At 39.3% G+C, this 20,129-nt stretch overlaps 1 protein-coding gene across 2 annotated transcripts in view; it reads right to left on the bottom strand.

The window, feature by feature from the left end:
* Window positions 1-237: 237 nt before the first annotated feature.
* LOC126245033 (uncharacterized) overlaps window positions 238-20,129 on the bottom strand; it is a 336,256-nt gene continuing 316,364 nt past the window's right edge. For both annotated transcript variants that reach the window (XM_049948285.1, XM_049948286.1), the window contains exons 4-5: window positions 18,237-18,525; window positions 238-4,743 (exon numbers count right to left, since the gene is read on the bottom strand). In XM_049948285.1, the coding sequence (XP_049804242.1) occupies window positions 3,505-4,743; window positions 18,237-18,525 (1,528 nt within the window). In that variant the 3' untranslated portion in view covers window positions 238-3,504. The remainder of the gene's footprint in view (window positions 4,744-18,236; window positions 18,526-20,129) is intronic.

A 20,129-nucleotide genomic window follows, 5' to 3' on the forward strand; every position in this document is an offset into this window, starting at 1 on the left:
TGCTGTTTATGTCCAACATGAATGTTCATTACTCACCTGTAGTACTTCCATACTTTTGCTCAGGGGCTGCAATACGATACTGCATCTACCACCAACTGAATTCAATATTACATAAAGCCAAAAACGTAATGACATGAATTATTAAGTAAATTCCATCCTATAGTATAAACTGTTATTACACGCTAGTCTTTCACTTTCAGGCAGTATTTTTTAAACAATCCAAAGATACAAAAGAAGTAAAACAAGCATAATTCATTTTACTACATTGTCAACATTTACAATAGAACAAAAATACAGTATTTCTTCTCTATCTTTATATATTTATATAATTAACAACTCTAAAACACACAAAAGTTATGTATATTGTTTTATTTTGCTTCTGTGGTCATATACATTAGCAGTCTTTAGTTTTATCATTAGTCCAGCTTCAGGAACTAGCTCGGGAATGTTATAATTACACATTCAAAGTATAACACTCTTTAACTCTACTCTTGCGAGTGCAGTAATCCAGTGTTAAGTGTATTATGAAGTGACTTACATTCTCATTACTTTGTGTGCAAGTCAAATAAATAGGTTAAGTCTGATGCTAGACATATGAGAAACAAATCATAAATACTCAAAGAAACATGTTTCCACAGTACACAAAATTTCTACCTTTAATGAGTTATCAAAGTGTTTAATTTATGTAGCCAAGAATATCATGTTAAATGGGGAATTACAGAGTATGTTTTCTTCATAAAGATATCTAAAAATAATAAAACTGATCCAAATGTTTTGAAAATATGATACTGCTCCCAAATATATTTTTTTCCATTAGAACTGCAAAGCTTCTTGATAATATTTTACTGTGAGAATAATGCATCTATGGACAGTATGGGAGGAGCATTGTAAGTGCACTTGCTTTAAAATCTATCTCAATTAGCTTACTTATGTTTCATCATATTATTATATCATCTGTTTTTCAATAAACTGCAAAACAGTATTGGACCAGAAGAACTAAGATATAAATTATTTTAGTGACATTCATTGTTTATTGGCTATGGACGTTCATAAATTTTAGAAAAAGGTCAACAATACATTTTCATCAACCATTTTCAAGATGAGTTGAATGTGGGAACCTTCTTGTTTTGTATCATCACTCAAGATCAACAGAACTTTGAATTAGCAGACCCTGCACAACTTCAAATTAGAAATTTCACTTATTATACAAAGAGTTCATAAAAATAACTTAGTTTATCATAATCTGCCCCCTAAACGATGATGCACGAATTAGCTTTAATTGGTGCAGCTTTTTCCCCCTTGACCTCCTTCAACAAGATCATGAGGCACATTTAGCTGATCTTGCAATGAAAGTAATAGTAATTTACATCACTATTACATGGTTCACGGCAGTGGGGGGAGGGGGGCCTGAGGGGTGGGGCAAGTGGTGGGAGTAATGGGTGTGCAGGGTCTCAACTCTGACTTATCCACAGGGTAAGTCGAATTGATGGAACCCAGTAAGGCCAGTATGATGTAGTCTCACAGTGTTATCTGTTAACCTTGGCATGTGCCAAGTAAAGTGACTAAAATATTGATGCATTTATTTACTATACATTCTCAATGATATGATGAAAGAATGGCTTACCATGAGTAAGAACCACTGAGGTTTGGACATACTGTTGGCTGCCGCATCTCCCCCCCCCCCCCCCTCCCACCATTTAAATAGTATCGCAGAGGAAAAGCACCTGCAACATGATATGCATCTCAGCATAATTACCTTTTGTCTTTTTCTAACATTAAACATATCTGTCCCACATCGTTGCCCACATACTCTCCCCAGCCAACAGAATATCCTAGCGTGTTCTGATGAGACTCCTACTCCAAACACCTTCTCCCATACATCTCATCTGTGAAAGAAACACTTTTAAGGATTATCCATGCAACTGTCCATTGTTCTCTATTCCAGTCCTGTCACTTGCGTATCTCAATAAAGCATCCCACTAGTGGAAGCAGTTCTTTTACACAGCAACTGCAATGTTGTTGCTGTACTACTTTCTTTGTAAAATGGCTACCCTGTTGCTGCTCAGAAGAATGTGGAAAGCTGGACCACCCAGCTGCTCTTCTGAACAATGACTTATTTCTACACCTGCTTCATCTCTAATACTATAGGCATCCTCTTGCCTCCAATGAACTGCATCTTCTCTGAAGTGTTCAGGAAACTTTTATACCAGTGTATCTTTTAGTTGCACAACCCTCCTGGTCTCAATCTCTGCTAATCCCTGTAATTCACTTTCCTCTATTCCCTGTCCGTCATTGTTGTTGCCCTCCGTCCTTTTGTATCTTTTATCCCAGTCCTAATCCTTCATCTACCCTGTCCCCCGGCCCCCCTCCTAAACCATCCACATTAGCTCCAAATACGCCTTTGTCCCCTGCATTAGTTACATTTTTTGCCCCAAATCTCATTATCTTTTCCTGTTTCTTCATCTCTCTTGTTTATTGTGCTCCAAAAATTTTTTCTATTGCCTTTTACTCTGCCCTCCTTCAGGTAACTACCACCATCTCTTTTTTCAGCTGAGGGAATGCTCTTTTTCTTTTGCCTATTGAAATTGGTTGTGTGGGGGGAGGGGGCAGGGAGGGTTGGGGGGGGAGTTATCTGCAAAATAATACTCGAGTACAATGGCTATCTTTCTTATCTTCATCATTTATATTGCATCCTATATTTCCTTTACAGCTTGTCTTTTGGCAGCTTACAGCTGTCATACTTGGGGATTCTTCACTGAAGCAGAGTAGGGTACATTTTTAGAACTGTGGTGTACTCCGTCTAAGACCTGTACATGTGTGATAATCATACATTGCAAAGTAACAAGTGAATGAAGTTTTATAATGAAGAAAAATACAAAATATTCAGTGCTCAAGAAATTTCCTGTTCTGAAAATTCAGCACTCCATACCAGCTGCATGCTGAAAGAAAAGGGAAACACAACAGTAACATTTCTCATTAGGCAGTCTGCAGCCAGTACAATGACCACCATCTATTTGGCCTTTGAACACATTTAACACATTTGTACTGTCCTCATGCACTTGCAGGAACTATGATTTCCTGAACTCTATGAACAATCATAGACATCACTTCAGTCACCAGAAAAAATAATTAGCCATAAAGAAAAGGTAAATTCATATTAACAGGATGTAATACATAGTCCTTTAAAGTATGAGAAGTACTTTTAAACACAACATAAAAAAATAATACCAACTAGATAACTGCTTTCATTGCAACTACTTCAGTCACAATCTTAAAAAGCAGCCACTGAACAGTTTTTATATAAAATTTAGCTTCACAGCCATGGTAAAAGAAAAAAAAATCATAAAAATTCTTGTCTGCAAAATAATCTATCTTACTGTCATTACAACATGACATTTCATTGTTTCAGGAACATATAGATGCTACAGAATGGAACCACATTTGAGCTACCTGGTAACTCTCATTGACGCACAAGCAATAGACATTTCTTGGAAATTTTGTGAATCACACTTTTTTATCTAGACAGTAACAGTAAAGCTTCAGATGAGCATCTGAAATGCACCTACTTTGATTGGCATAAATATTTAGCCTGCTAATTTGTCCTGTGAGACTGAAAGATGCTGGATCTTTGTGGAAGTGTCTGACAGTTGCTTCAAACAGTCCATCACCAGGTGTAGTCTGAAACACAACTACGTAGTCCACATGATCCGTTTCTGCTTTAATATCTAGATCATTGCTTTTTCCTTCAACTATTCGTTTCAACTTCAAATCAGCACAAAGTTTCACTTTTCTCTCCTTGTTTGCAGCATCTAACATAGACTGCAGCTCAGAAAGTGCATATTTTGCACAAGCCTGCATGGTAGTATCTTTGGTAGACACCGTCCTGTACTCCGTGCATGCACACCAGTGAGGCTGAATACCTGCATCCTTACATTTCCTATCATAGGGAATTTCCCTGAAGAGACTGTTACACGTTGGGCATTCGAGACTTGCATTTTTGACACTCATTTCACTGTCTGTTCTTCCTGCCCTTTCAAGTACGTCTCTCAGAGTCGCATGAACATCAAAAGGTGATGTTAGTCTGTTGCTATTTGTGACAATATTCTTATAGGCATCAGGGTAATTACTCCTAAACCAAGGAGGTATCCAGAAATACAGGAAGGGAAGTCTATCCTCAAACCAACCAACAACTGTTTCTCGTATCTTCCCAAAGCGCATTCCGTGATCACTGAAAAAAAGTACAAGTGTATTGTTCAGAACACCACTGTCTGTCAGCTCTTGAAGGAGGTACATGATTTTAATGTCCATAGCACTAGGGGTGTTGAGGTTATCGTGGCTAAAATTGTTCACCCAAAAGAGTGCAAAATACGAGGCATTCTGAAAAACGGTTGCAAAATCTACTGCATACCTAAGAATGTGTTCTGAAACAGAAAGAGACCCGGCACATGTAGCTGACTGATCAGTAGATTTAGATTTCAGTTTCCTGTTTGTGGCCAGGAAAAAGGGTCGAAGATAGTAGTCTGTAGGTTGATGCTTGAAGCCACCTTTATGGTAGTTGAATGTGCTAATAAATACTTCATCTTCAGCGTACGCAGTTATGTATCCTTGTTGATGAAAATCCTTCCAGATAAGAGGGATGTCATCCATTGGTGTTTCCTTTGTCTTGCAACAGACTTTCTTGACCTTTTCATAGCTCAGCCCAGTCAGAAGAGCTATCAGATTTGGAAATGTGTTGTCTCCCACCTGGAAAAGAAAAACCTCTTGAGTGCACCAAATTTCCAGTCTCAATTAATCAATTAATATGCAGGGATGATATAAATTCTTATAGGCATTCATTCTTTGTTGAATAACATCAGTCTCCTTATGTTGTTATTGCATGTAATCTTTCTCACACACACACACACACACACACACACACACACACACACACACACACACACACACACACTAGTGTATATTGTATTCTACATCTACATATGTACTTAGCAGATACCACATGTCTCGGATACTTTCCTTTCCATTCATGTCGGGAGCACAGTAACAGAGATAATTAGCATGCACAGAGGCATTTAAGTGGACTGATAAGTTGGGGGCACCAGAATATGATTTCTGAAACTTAAGGAGGCTGTCATGCGATAAAATAATGATCTGCTTTCAAGAATCTGCCAACTCCAATTTTTTAGCATTTCCATGGTGTTCTCCCCTACATCAAACCAATGACAATTAGTGCCACTCTTCTATGTACTTGTTCAATATTACCTACCTATAAGCCCTACAAGGTAGGTGTCCCCACATTTCTGAAATTTTGTAAGATGAGACAAACCTGTCAGTGAACCCAAGTTAAGATGGTATTTAAGGAGCCATCTGCATGCACTTTTACAGTGTGGCTCCACCAGATGCATGCATTTAGAGTTGACACAATGAGTACAGATTGGAAATGCACGCATATTAAACAAGTACCTACAAATTTACAGAAAAAATGGGTTCCTTAAGGCAATGATTATGCCAACCGGAATGTGGGGTGCAGAGTACACAAAGTGAAGAACAAGACAACTTCCTTATTATCTTAACTGATCTCTGAGGACAAGACGGACATGTGTTCACAGCACTGAGTGTCGTTTTTGTGCCACCCACCTCACCCAGAGTTCCTGGACACATCTTTGAAGATTCCATGCCATTTCCAGTCAGCTCTAATCCCTTCTCAAAATCCTAAAATCATTCTTCTACCACTGCCCTTATTCAAGCAGTATTTTTCTACATCACTAACTCTCACACTCTGTATCACAGCCTTCTATAGCTTTGCAACATTTGGTACGTACTTTAGTATCAAAAAACCTACTTCATGTAATTAGGTAACATGGAGCTGAGTGTAGATTGGCAGAATACTAGGTCCGAACAAAAGTACAAAAAGAATGAGGAAAAGTGTACAATGTGTAATAGTATCGCGAGTATGTGTGTTTTTCGTGCTATATCATCATAAAAGTAACAGAAAAGAACAATGAAGCCAGAAGAAGATTTAAAGAAAACCTCACACATGGAGCGTCCACACTGTCATACGACAAATCAAGTGAAATAATATGTTCGGATCCCTTCATCTGCGAGAGACGTTCAGAAAAAGGTGTAATGTGTGCGGTATGTAAAACTGTGTTCCATTATAAATGTGTAAATACAGATCCAAAACATATGATTTGGTTCTGCTCAAAATGTCTCTCAGATGATTTAGTTCACAAACTTAATGGAAAAGACTGTTCGAACAAAATTATCTCAGTGTTATTGGAGGAGATAAAGGTTTTAAAACATGACTGTAACAAAGACACCCAACAGAACGCAAGTAAACTGTATGATAAATGTCATTCAGATACAAGAACTTTTAACAACACTAAAAGAAGTTATAGTGTGTAAAAAACTTCCAACCACAGAGAATGAAGTCAGCAAAACAATTCAAAAACTATAAAATAAAGTCAGTGGGCTTAGATGAAGTACCAGTGTGTGTACTGAAACAATGCATGGGGATTACATAAGGCCCCTTAACAAATATAATAAATGAATCCTTCACATCAGGGACATTTCCGGAGCAGTTAAAACAGGCAAGAGTTGTACCTTTGCTTAAGAAAGGTAATGCAGAAGACAGAAAAATACCGGCCCATTTCCCTGCAGTCAACAGTCTCAAAAATAACAGAAGCAATTATGAAAGACAGATTAATGAATTTCCTGAATAAATACAATCTTTTAAGTGAATCACAGTTTGGTTTCTGAAGTGGCAAAAATATGGAGTCACCATAGTAGAATTAACGAAAGTTGTACTTGATGCTCTTGATAATAATGGGTGTGTCGCAGACATATTTTTGGATCTTTCAAACGTGTCTGATACAGTCAACCATAAGATTCTATTAAATAAATTAGAAGCTTAGGAATAAGAGGGGTAGCTAACGACTGGTTTCAATCATACCTAACAGATAGGGTACAAAGTGTAGAGATAAGAAATACTTCAGATAGATCTGAACATTTAGTAAAACACTTATCGGAACCAAAATACATAAATATAGGGGTTCTGCAGGGTAGCATATTAGGACCAATACTATTCCTGATATACATCAGTGACTTCCCCAGTAGTGTTAATCATGGTGAAAAAATCCTCTTCGCTGATGACCGCAATATTATAGTCACTGAGAAAACAAGAGAACTGCTTGCCGAAAAAGCAAATGAAACTCAAGGAAGTTTATGATTGGTCAATAAGTAATAAAGTGACATTGAACATAAAGAAAACAAATGCCATGAATTTCTGTTTGAAGAGGAAAAATGACAATGTTAAATTAAATGTAGATGGTGCCTCTATAGACTGTGTAACAAAAGCATAATTTCTAGGAATGAATATTGATTCTCAGTTTAAGTGGTGTGAACACACAAAGGTACTTGCAAACAAAATGTCATCAGCATGTTATGCCCTTAGAATCCTATCATCAGTGTGTAACATGCAGTGTCTTTTAGTTACATATTATTCATGTGTACTCAATTCTTAGCTATGGAATTCTTTTTTGGGGAACAAATGCACAAAATATGAACACAATTTTCAAACTCCAGAAAGAGCCATTAGAATAATAAACCAAAAATACTAGTAGAGCTCATTGTAAAGATCTGTTCAGAACACTGGGGATTTTAACTGTTCCATGTGAATACATTTACCAGTCAGTTGTACACATCAAAAGTAACGTTGGTAATTACTGCTCAAACAGCTCTATCCATGACCATGCAACAAGAGAGAGACTCAACTTACATTTACCAAGAAAAAATAAATATAAAACTCAAAACAGCATTTTATACCAAGGAATAAAACTGTACAATAAATTACCAAAAGAGATTAAAGAAATTGCCAAAATACACTTGCCGGCCGGTGTGGCCGTGCGGTTCTAGGGGCTTCACTCTGGAACCGCGTGACTGCTACGGTCGCAGTTTCGAATCCTGCCTCGGTCATGGATGTGTGTGATGTCCTTAGGTTAGTTAGGTTTAAGTAGTTCTAAGTTCTAGGGGACTGATGACCACAGATGTTAAGTCCCATAGTGCTCAGAGCCATTTGAACCATTTTGAACCATTTTGAACCAAAATACACTTATTTAAAAAGGTAGCTAAAAAGTACCTGTTATGCAATACATTTTATACATTGAAGGATTACTTAGCTAAAACAGAGTAGGGGGTTTGATAAAGAATGTTATACAAATAAATAATAATGATGATTATAAAATATCCAACATTTCACATAACACATTCACTTTATGTTTTTTTCCCTTCTTTTTTTCCTTTCTAGAGATACTTACCCCCACTATGCATAGCACAATACTAACGCCTCTTCCTCTTTCTGAGCTCATCATCCGACTCATTATGGAGATAGAAAATGGATGGAAAGTTGCAGTACAGAAAATGGCCCAGAGATCACACCTGTGTGTGTGTGTGTGTGTGTGTGTGTGTGTGTGTGTGTGTGTGTGTGTGTGTGTGTGTTCTTATGAAACAATGTGTGTATAGTCTGTGCAGTGACTGATAGTGAGAGATGAGGGAACAATGTGGCATTACATTATTTAATAATGTTATTTGTATTGTATTGTATACCAGGAGTAAATCTAATGATTGTCTTTAACTAGAAGTCTGTAAATATATGTGTATACGAATTACTTATTTTAAATTGCTCTAAATTTGTAAATACTTTGACATGTCCTATATCCCTGTAAAAAGATATCTACAGATGAATAAAGCAGCTACTACTACTACTACTACTACTACTACTACTACTACTACTAACTATGAGAGAGGTGGCAAAAATGGAGTCATATGCATTTTATGCGAAAGAGAGCTCAATGTACGGTACAAAAAAAAAATTGAGCCCGTCATAAAAACAGCCAAAGACACAATATCGGAGTGGAAATGTGATACTGGTAACAGCAGAGAGTTACCAAATTCACCAATTCCTTTTAGAAAAAACCAATATGATGTCCAAAGTACACTAAGTGACAACTCTGCATCAGAAAATGCTACTTCAAACATTCAGATACCTAAACCAACCGTTTCTGCACCCCTGAAGACTCGCAAACGACAACAACATGTACCTATGTCACAGCAAAAAATCCATGATCACTTGATGAAACTTTATATTCTAGTTGATAGCCATGGACGTGGAATCGGCTCACATGTTAATGAGAAAGCAGTTATGAAAGCCATGAACTTTGTCAAGCCAGGAGCGCCCCTCTCAGAAATAATGAATGCTATCCATTATAAACAAATTATGGAATTATCTTCAGGCGACTTTATAGCTCTGTTTAGCAGCTCACATGATATATACAGAAAAAAAACATCCACAGCTTGCTCAAAATTAAGGGAACAACTGGTTCATATGTCGCACAAAAACATTCTCTTTGAGACCATTCCCCACCGCTACGATTTGGCACATTGGTCTTGTGTAAACAAGGAGATCAGAGCCACCAATGACCTTCTTTCTGATATATGCAAGCTTTTCAAAAACGTTGATGATGTTGATATTAGCAACGTTGGGCACCGGTTCCACACTTGCCATGTCCTTCACTGGTACAATAATCTAGGGAAGGAAATTGTGACCCAGAAATTACTGGAAAAAAATCAAGAGGCACCTGCAAATATGTGCAACACAAATAGCAGTATCAGAAAAATCACTAAAGCCAGTTGTAGCAAGTACTACACAAATGACAGCAGCAGCAGCAGCAGCACCACCACCACCACCACCACCACCACCACCACCACCACCACCAACAACAACAAAAGAAGAAGAAGAAGAAGAAGAAGAAGAAGAAGAAGAAACAGCAATAACAACTAAACCTACATCAACAGCAGAAGAAACATCAGTAGCTGAGGAAAAACCAACATCAGTTACAGCAGCAGCCCCACCTCCAGCAGAAACAGTGTCAGTAAAAAAAAGCAAACACAGTCACTGTATGAGAAACCATGTTATTGACAGCACCAACAGCAGCAGTCACTGAACTTCCAACAACAGTAACAGCTGATCAACACTGCCTGAGGAGGAGCCAAAGGCTAAGTACAGCTGCTACACTTAATGATTATTTTTTATGGCACCAAATGAAGAAAAGGAAGAGATTGTGACAAATCATCCTGAAAAATTGCAGATAAGTGTCAAATATCAACAACAAAGCAGCATTTCACTTCACTAGGTATTGACAAAATAACAAATACGTGCAGAACTTTCAAGATAATGAGTCAAAACATTCAGTGTCTCAGAAATAAAGTGTTAGAATTAGAAGTCACTATAAACAACTCTGTAGAGATCTGTTGTATTTGTCTATCAGAACACTGGTGCAGGGTCAGTGAATTAAGTCTTATAAATATAAGCAATTTGAATTAGCATCTCATTATTGGTGCAGTGTTTTTAAAAATGGTGGAGTATGCATATACACTATGGCCGGGCTGCAGTATAAAGTTAGATCTGAAACATAACATCTAAATATTGAGAAAAATTTTTAATCATGTGCCATAGACCTAAAATCCGAGGAGAAGCATAAAAAACAAGTTGTCATATCAAGATACAGGTCACCACTAGGTGACAAAAACATATTTCTTAAAAATTTGGAAGCAGTGCTAATCATTTTATATAACAATGAAGTGAACTTATTACTATGTGGGGATTTTAACATCAACCTGTTAATTGAAAATGAAGAAAAAAAGACAGCTTTTGAGTATCCTAAACATCTTTCACATGAAACCACTAGAATAATTAGTCATCTTCGTCCCTGTTAGATAATATCTTTACAAAAATCAAAAATGATGTTACTGAGGCACAAAACACAAACTTAGGTCTTTCAGACCACAACACACTAGTAACACGCATACATTCTTCTGTACCTGAGGTGGTTCAATACAAGAGGGAATATAAAAGGCACTTCCACCCAGAAAAGGTCAATATTTTTATTCAATCATTAGCAAAAGAAACCTGGGAAGATGTATACTCAAAATCATCAACTGATGAATCATTCAATGAATTTTATAATACTTTCATGTCCATATTTGAGATGCGTTTTCCAAAGAAATTGACAAGAATTAATGTCATGCCAAGAAACAGCAGACAGTGGATAACACCTGCAGTCAGAGTATCCAGTCAAAAGATAGAACTTCTCAATCAACTGAGAAAAGCCAACCAAGATGAACACTTTGCAGAATATGTTAAGACATATAAGAAAATTTATAAGAAGATAATTAAAACAGCCAAGACAGTGCACAATGACTAAGTAATCATAGGGACAGCAATCGCGTCGAAAGCAATATGACATTGTATTAAAAGATGAATCATGGTGTGTTACTCAGAAATGGTACTCTAGTAAATTACATAAATGACTATTTCATAAACACTCCAGTCAATCTGAGAAAAAATTTTGCTGGAAATAGTAGTACCACAGTTCAAAGAGATCAAAGTGATAATTCAATATTGCTATGTCCCACAAATAAATTAGAAGTTGTTTTTTTTTTTTTTTAAAGAAGACAACGACAACAACAACAATGAAGAATAAAATGTCCTCTGGAACTGACGAGGTACCAGGTTCAGTCATAATTAAATGAGCTAGTGTAATAGCAGAACCACTCTCACATATCATAAACATATCATTAACAGAAGGAGCGTTCCCACGAAGATTAAAAAATTTCAAAAATTAAACCGTTGTATAAAAAGGGTAATATATATGAAGTGGGAAACTCTAGACGAATAGCTTTGTAATCTGCATTTTCAAAAATAATAGAGACTGTCCTGAAAAATATAATTACAAACTACCTCAAAAAATTCAGTCTCTTGTCTGTAAACCAACATGGTTTTTGCAAAGGCACGAGTACAGAAACAGCAATTACCCAATTCGTTGAAAACATTGTAATAGGACTTGGCAGAAATAGTAGTACAGTACAGTAGGAATAAACTTTGACTTATCGAAGGCATTCGATGCTGTTGATCATGATATCTTGTTAGACAAACTAGAAGCTATAGATATACGAGGAGTTGCATTAAAGTGGTTTCAGTCATATCTCCACAATAGAAAACAGGTACAGAAATTACCTCATCAAACAATAAAAACCAAAGCATTGTGTACAGATTGGACATGCAGACTGTACCAATTGGAGTACCTCAGGGCAGCATTCTAGGACTGCACGTAACTTTGTTTGCTGATGACACAAATGTTGTTGTTACAGGCATAGATAGGGTATTGCCAACATCTGCAACCAGAGTTTTGGAATACATACAAAACTGGTTTGAACTGAACAGGCTAACCTTAAATATTTCAAAAACTAATTATATGCATTACAGGAAAACAAAGTCTCATCATGGTGTGAACCCCAAAATTCAAAATAAACAAATTGAAAGGATAGCTGCCACAAAATTCTTAGATGTGCAAATTGATGAAAATTTAGACTGGAAAGCCCACATTCTCTACCTCACTAACAAGTTAAGCTCTGCTTGCCTTGCATTACGCATAATTAGTACTGTGTGTAGTAGAGAGTGTAGCAGAACTGTCTACTTTGCTTACATCGATCCTGCTATCACCGATGGCCTAACCCATTGGGGTCATAATAAGGCAAACATGAAAACCATCTTTACCTTACAAGAACAAGCTGTTAGAATGATTTCAAACAATACAAGGCTAACACCTTCCAAACAGTTATTTCAAAACCTGAATATTCTACCCTTACCATGCCTCTATATAAAAAAAAGTGTTGTTAATATAAAAATGCACATTGATAATTATAAAACCATCTCAGATCTTCATTCCTACAATACAAGGATGTGCAATGACATCCACATAAAAAAGAGTAAACAAGACTGTAACACAAAAACAAATCAACATTCAGGCTACTGTTTTGTACAACAAACTTCCAACTCAGCTAAAAGAAATAAAAACATTGTCTGCATTCAAAAAAAGCAATATTTAAATTCTTAGTGACCAACTGCTATTATAGTATAAATGAATATCTGCAGTAACCCTGTAAGACAATAAAAAGTAACATCTTTACATGTGAATGAGATTTTCACTCTGCAGCGGAGTGTGTACTGATATGAAACTTCCTGGCAGATTAAAACTGTGTGCCGGACCGAGACAAACTCGGGACCGGGCTACTAACGATATGTGGATACATGGGGAGAAACTATGTAACCTTTTGCTGTCTGTTTCTGCTCATAACTTTACACAAGCATCAACAGATACTTTTTTGTTTTAAAGAAAAATTACTAAATTTAGAACAGTTGAAAGGTGGAAAAAATAAGAAATATCACACAACATGGACCAAAGAAATGAGAAGAACATGAAGGAGCCCTGGAGAAATGAGAACAACAAAGAAAGACCAGGAAATGAAGTAGTTACATGCTTCCTGTTGGTCAAAATTGAGATTTATAAGGAATTTAATATTTCACATTTACAGAATGGTAACAGATGTAAAATTTTCTGTCTCAGGAAGGAGAACATTACCATTTCTTCCTGGTGTAACTGAAAGGCTTCAGGCAGCACATTATGTGCCAAGTAGGTGACTCTGTGCACCACCTTTCCAGACATGGTCCATAGCCTACATATCTGGCAATGACAAGCTGTGACTGTGGTGAAATCTGCACACTATATCATCCCCTATGGGAATGTTCCGTAATTGAAGATTTAGCAAGGATTGCCAGGCAGATTTTAAGTTTGAAAACTATTCACTTCAACATGGGTAGAATAAAAGATGTCTCCGATATTATAAATATTCCTGCCAATATTATCTCTGATAAATAGACACATGGCAAACATTAGAAACGTCAGCAGATGCACATTGGGAACAAGAACAAAACAAAGGCTCTATGGTCACTTGGCCCTGTAACAGGACAGTGAAGGGAGTTGAGCACTGAAGTATCCAAGCAAGTGAGAATTAACCATTCTTAGTAAAAGATAGGATTAACAACAAGCCTCAATAATTTTTTAGCTAACTTACATTAAACATTAAAAATAGCAAAAACCTATGGCTGTTTTCCATAACAGTAAAGAAACGGCTGGCTGAGAGTATTGTTATGCCTCTCCTAAGGAGAAGAAGAAAGATCTAACAGCTCATGTCCGAATTAGATTGCAACAGGCTCATGGTCTATTCACAATGCACTTTACGATTCCATGTACCATTGCTAGCAGACATCAGGATCCAGTGACTGTCCTGCAGGTATGTAACCAATGACCTCAGGAAGGCCATATTGTTCATTAAGCAGGATCTTAACATGGCCACACAATGAGCAACCTATTGTCATGGCTTCCCTTGATGCTGCAACAGAGAGAGACTAGCCAATACTGGTGCACCCAATTGCAGCCCTTGTCACACAAATGGCAACAGAGTCTTTTGAGATGAATCGTCGTTGTCTCTACAGCATCATGATGGGTGTTTTTGTCTGGAGGCACCAATAAGAACAAACATTACCACATAGCATTCATTACCTTTGTACACATCCAGCACTGGGAGTGATGGTGTGGGGATGCAACTGTGTACACAAGACAATTGCCTCTGGTTCACATTACTTGTGATTTAGACAGCAGGTGTTTCATTTCTGACATATTAAGGCTGGTGCCAGGGCCCTATCTTTTAAAATCTCTGTGACATTGTCTTTCTAATAAGACAATCCAAGACTTTATGGTCCCCTTGCTGTCCTGACCAATAGCAGTGGACAAAAATATGGGAATGTCATATACACAACACATTACCATATCTAACATAATGCAGGTAACCAATCAGCATTCAAGACAGCTTCCAGTCTTCCTGGAACAGATATACACATGTCCTGCATGATTTTCAAGGGACCCTTATACCATTCTTCCTGCAAAATGGTTGCTAGTTCATGTGACAATGATGGAGATGAACAGTACCCATGGACCCTATTCTCTAAAAGCACCCACAAAGGTTCATAATATTGAGACATGGTGACTGTGGTGGCCAGGAATCTGCAACAGTTCATCCTCATGCTCACAAAAGCAATCGTGGGTGATGTAAGCTATGTGAATAGGGGGCCTGTCGACTATGAACACAGCACCACCATCGGGGCAAAAACATTCTACCACATTATGGACCTAAACAGTCAAAAAATCACATAATCCTTAGCAGCAGTGCAACCCTGAAGAGTACACATGGGCCATGTAATACCATGATATGGCTGTCCAGATCATCACTGAAACACCACCACATTTTACTCTTGACAGCAAGCAGTTTGCATTGTATGTTTAGGACGGCATAGGTCAGACATAAACTGGTCTGCAATGTGAAAATAATGTGAACCAAGAACCATCTGACAAATGACATTTTGCCACTACCCCACAGTCCATGTTCATGGCTTCAGCACAACATTTTCCAGTAACAGGTGTTTTCATAACTGATGAATGGTTTTGGAGTTGCAATTCCTGCAGCTTGATATGGAGTGTGTGCATTGCCCTGACCTGCATGTTTTCCACCTCTCTCACAACCTCTGAAAACAACTCTTCACAGGTTGCTGAGAGATCTACATGCCACCAGCCTCTAGCCATGATTGATGAACTTTGGCACGGAGTTGACATGGCACAAAACAATGTAACCATACCTGTCATCCAAATTCAGCTTTAGTTATAACAAGCAGGGTTAGAGCCATTGTCAGGGTTGGAAAGTTGGCAGCTTTGTGTACTACACTCCAAGAAAAATGTAGGCCCAGGGTGGCTTGCCATGAAGAGCAACACACCAGGGCACATAATATCATAGTTGTACCAATATGCTGTGAGGGTGTCACAGATGACTACCAAAAGGGCCCTACTGTGAAAAGAAATTGCACCAGAGAGCATCACTCCTGGTTGTCAGACTATATGGCAAGCGACATTCAGGTTGGGATACCACCGCTGTCCAAGTCATCATCAGACACATCTTTGCCTATCATCAGGGCTCCCTTTGAACTGGGACTCGACACTGAAACCAATTCTACTATAGTTAATGACATTCCAGGTAGAAGATGTATCTGGAGATTTCCAGACAGCAGTGTGTTGCGAACCTATCATCCGACATATGGCCTAATAACCAAGAGTGATTGTCTGGGATGCCAGTTCTCTTCATAGCAGGATCTATTTGGTCGTCAACCAATACACCTTTACAGCAGAGTAATACATCGACAATATTCTATGCCCCATTTTGTTGCGCTTCATGGCAATTCATCCTGGGCTTACATTTCAGGAAGATAATGCCAGCCCGTACATGGCAAGAGTTTTTACTGCTTATCTTAGCACTTCAAAAATCCTACCTTGGTCAGCAAAGTCACCGGATCTCTCCCCAACTGAGAAAGTTTGGAGCATTACAGGCAAGGCCCTGCGTCCAACTCAGGATATTGAAGATCTATCGTGCCAACTGGACAGAATTTGGCACAATATCCCTCAGGAGGAATTCAAACAACTTCGTATATCAACACCAAGCTGAATAATTGCTTTCGTAAGAAACAAAGGTACGCCAATGTGTTACTGACTTACTCAATTCGAGAAACTACACTACTGGCCATTAAAATTGCTACACCATGAACATGACATGCTACAGACGCGAAATTTAACCAACAGGAAGAAGATGCTGTGATATGCCAATGATTAACTTTTCAGAGCATTCGCACAAGGTTGGCACCAGTGGCGACACCTACAACGTGCTGAGATGAGGAAAGTTTCCAACCAATTTCTCATACACAAACAGCAGTTCACCAGCATTGCCTGGTGAAACGTTGTTGTGATGCCTCCGTGTAAGGAGGAGAAATGCATACCATCACGTTCCCGACTCTGATAAAGGTCAGATTGTAGCCTATCGTGATTGCGGTTTATCGTATCAAGCCATTGCTGCTCGCTTTGGTAGAGATCCAATGACTGTTAGCAGAATATGGAATCTGTGAGTTCAGGAGGGTAATACGGAACACCGTGCTGGATCCCAACGGCCTCTTATCACTAGCAGTTCAGATGAAAGGCATCCCATCCGCATGGCTGTAATGGATCGTGCAGCCACGTCTTGATCCCTGAGTCAACAGATGGGGACGTTTGCAAGACAACAACCATCTGCACCAACAGTTCGACGATGTTTGCAGCAGCACGGACTATCAGCTCAGAGATCATGGCTGCGGTTACCCTTGACGCTGCATCACAGACACGACCACCTGCGATGGTGTACTCAATGACAAACCTGGGTGCACAAATCGCAAAATCTAATTTTTTCGGATGAATCCAGGTTCTGTTTACAGCATCATGATGGTCGCATCTGTGTTTGGCGGCATCGCAGTGAACGCACATTGGAAGCGTGTATTCATCATCGCCATACTGGCGTATCACCCGGCATGAGGGTATGGTGTGCCATTGGTTACATGTCTCGGTCACTTCTTGTTCACATTGACGGCACTTTGAACAGTGGACGTTACATTTCAGATGTGTTACGACCCGTGGCTCTACCCTTCATTCGATCCCTGCGAAACCTTACATTTCAGCAGGATAATGCACGATCGCATGTTGCAGGTCCTGTAAGGGCCTTTCTGGATACAGAAAATGTTTGACTGCTGCCCTGGCCAGCACATTCTCCAGATCTCTCACCAACTGAAAACGTCTAGTCAGTGGTGACCGAGCAACTGGCTTGTCACAATACCCCAGTCACTACTCTTGATGAACTGTGGTATCGTGTCGAAGCTGCATGGGCAGCTGTACCTGTACACCCCATCCAAGCTCTGTTTGACTCAATGCCCAGGCGTATCGAGGCCTTCATTACGGACAGAGGTGGTTGTTCTGGGTACTGATTTCTTAGGATCTATGCATCCAAATTGTGTGAAAATGTAATCACAAGTCAGTTCTAGTATAACATATTTGTCCAATGAATACTCGTTTATCATCTGCATTTCATCTTGGTGTAGCAATTTTAATGGCCAGTAGTGTACTTCTCTTCCCTTGAATAAATCATCCAATTGTTCTGAAATTGTAATCATTTGTTTATCTGCACATGTATATCATATCTACTGATTTCGTTCCCGCTCAGATAATTGAGTAATTCCTTCATGGTCTCGCCCCCCCCCCCCCTTTTTCTTTGTCTTAGAGTGTATATTCTGTATCCGAAGGCACCAATCACGTAGGCCATCAGTATAAATCAGTATAATAATAATAATAATAATAATAATAAAATTATGATGATAATAATGTTGTCGGTGCCTAATGTGACGAACCCAATCATTATTCCAGTACCGGCAGTGAGCGCACCTTGTTGTAGCCTTTGTACTCGACCCAGCCACGGCGCTGCAGCAGCTCGACCGTGTGCGGCATGGTGCGGAAGAGGCTGAGCCGCGACATGGAGTCTATGCCGAGCAGCAGCACGCTGAGGCCCGGGGCAGCCTGCTCCTGCTGCGCGTCCACGCGCCTGCGCACAGCTTCCGTCTCGGCGACGACGACGTGCGCGTTCACCATCACCTTGCCGCACTTCACCAGCAGGAACTCCTCCTCAGGCAGCAACCGTGCCTCCCCATTCTCGATGGGCTTGCACTCCGAGAGGCTGCACAGAAAGGCAACTGGTCTATTATCATCTCAGCATAAAATACTTTCTCATCAAAATAATCAACTATGTGATGCCTGCCTTGTTGTGTGAGATCTGATTTTAGCGAGGCAACTATATATTTCTCACAAGGGAACCTTCCCATCGCACCCCCCTCAGATTTAGTTACAAGTTGGCACCGTGGATAAGCCTTGAAAAACTGAACACAGATCAATCGAGAAAACAGGAGAAAGTTGTGTGGAACTATGAAAAAAATAAGCAAAATATACAAACTGAGTAGTCCATGCGCAAGATAGGGAATATCAAGAATAGCGTGAGCTCAGGAGCGCCGTGGTGCCGTTGTTAGCGTGAGCAGCTGCGGAACGAGAGGTCCTTGGTTCAAGTATTCCCTCAAGTGAAAAGTTTAATTTTTTATTTTCAGACAATTATTATCTGACGTGTTTTCCTGTGGAGGACTCTGTTGACCTATAACCTTGCGATCAAATCTTTTCGGTTCCCATTGGAGAGGCACGTCCTTTCGTCTACTAATCGCACGGTTTTGCGGTGCGGTCGCAAAACACAGACACTAAACTTATTACAGTGAACAGAGACGCAACGAACAAACGGACAGATCATAACTTTGCGAAAATAAAAAAAGTAAACTTTTCACTTGGGGGAAGACTTGAACCAAGGACCTCTCGTTCTGCTCACGCTAACCACGGGACCACGGCGCTCCTGAGCTCGCAGTATCCTTGATGCTGCCTATCTTGCGCATGGACTACTCAGTTTGTATATTTTGCTTATTTTTTCATAGTTCCACACAACTACTTCCTGTTTTCTCGATTGACCTGTGTTCAGTTTTTCAAGGCCTATCCACTGTGCCAAGTTATAACTAAATCTGAGGTGGGTGCGATGGGGAGGTTCCTTTGTCAGCAAAAATCCTTAAGAAGGGGGCATGAAATAATCACCCATCAACGTTCCCTCCTTGATGCCCTGCTGTCCCCACGACTTACGCTGAAGCCACACGAGTGTAATATTTCCACAATGGAAGACTTACTGCGGCGAGACGTCGAGTCCTGGAGCCCGCATCAAGCTGCGAAACGAAATTTCTAATCCTTTTCTTTTTCTTCAGTTGGGGGTAAAAATACACACGGCAGGTGACTCACTATCTCCATCTGGGCCAACATCTGGCCGAAAGAAAAAATGGTACTGAAAACAGCTTGCTATTCTTAGATTTTGGCTCCAAAACAGTAGCCTTTTGCATCACACCGTCTAATTTAAGATGGAAGATTCATGAGTGAGCTCTTTCTACCTACAGCGTTACGCTCAGCAACAGGGAATGTTTGAATAGGCAGTGCGGTATGTGAAACACAGGGTTATTACAAATGATTGAAGCGATTTCACAGCTCTACAATAACTTTATTATTTGAGATATTTTCACAATGCTTTGCACACACATACAAAAACTCAAAGAGTTTTTTTAGGCTTTCACAAATGTTCGATATGTGCCCCTTTAGTGATTCGGCAGACATCAAGCCGATAATCAAGTTCCTCCCACACTCGGCGCAGCATGTCCCCATCAATGAGTTCGAAAGCATCGTCTATGCGAGCTCGCAGTTCTGGCA

Source organism: Schistocerca nitens, chromosome 1 (genome assembly GCF_023898315.1).
Source record: "Schistocerca nitens isolate TAMUIC-IGC-003100 chromosome 1, iqSchNite1.1, whole genome shotgun sequence".
Classification (NCBI taxonomy): domain Eukaryota; kingdom Metazoa; phylum Arthropoda; class Insecta; order Orthoptera; family Acrididae; genus Schistocerca; species Schistocerca nitens.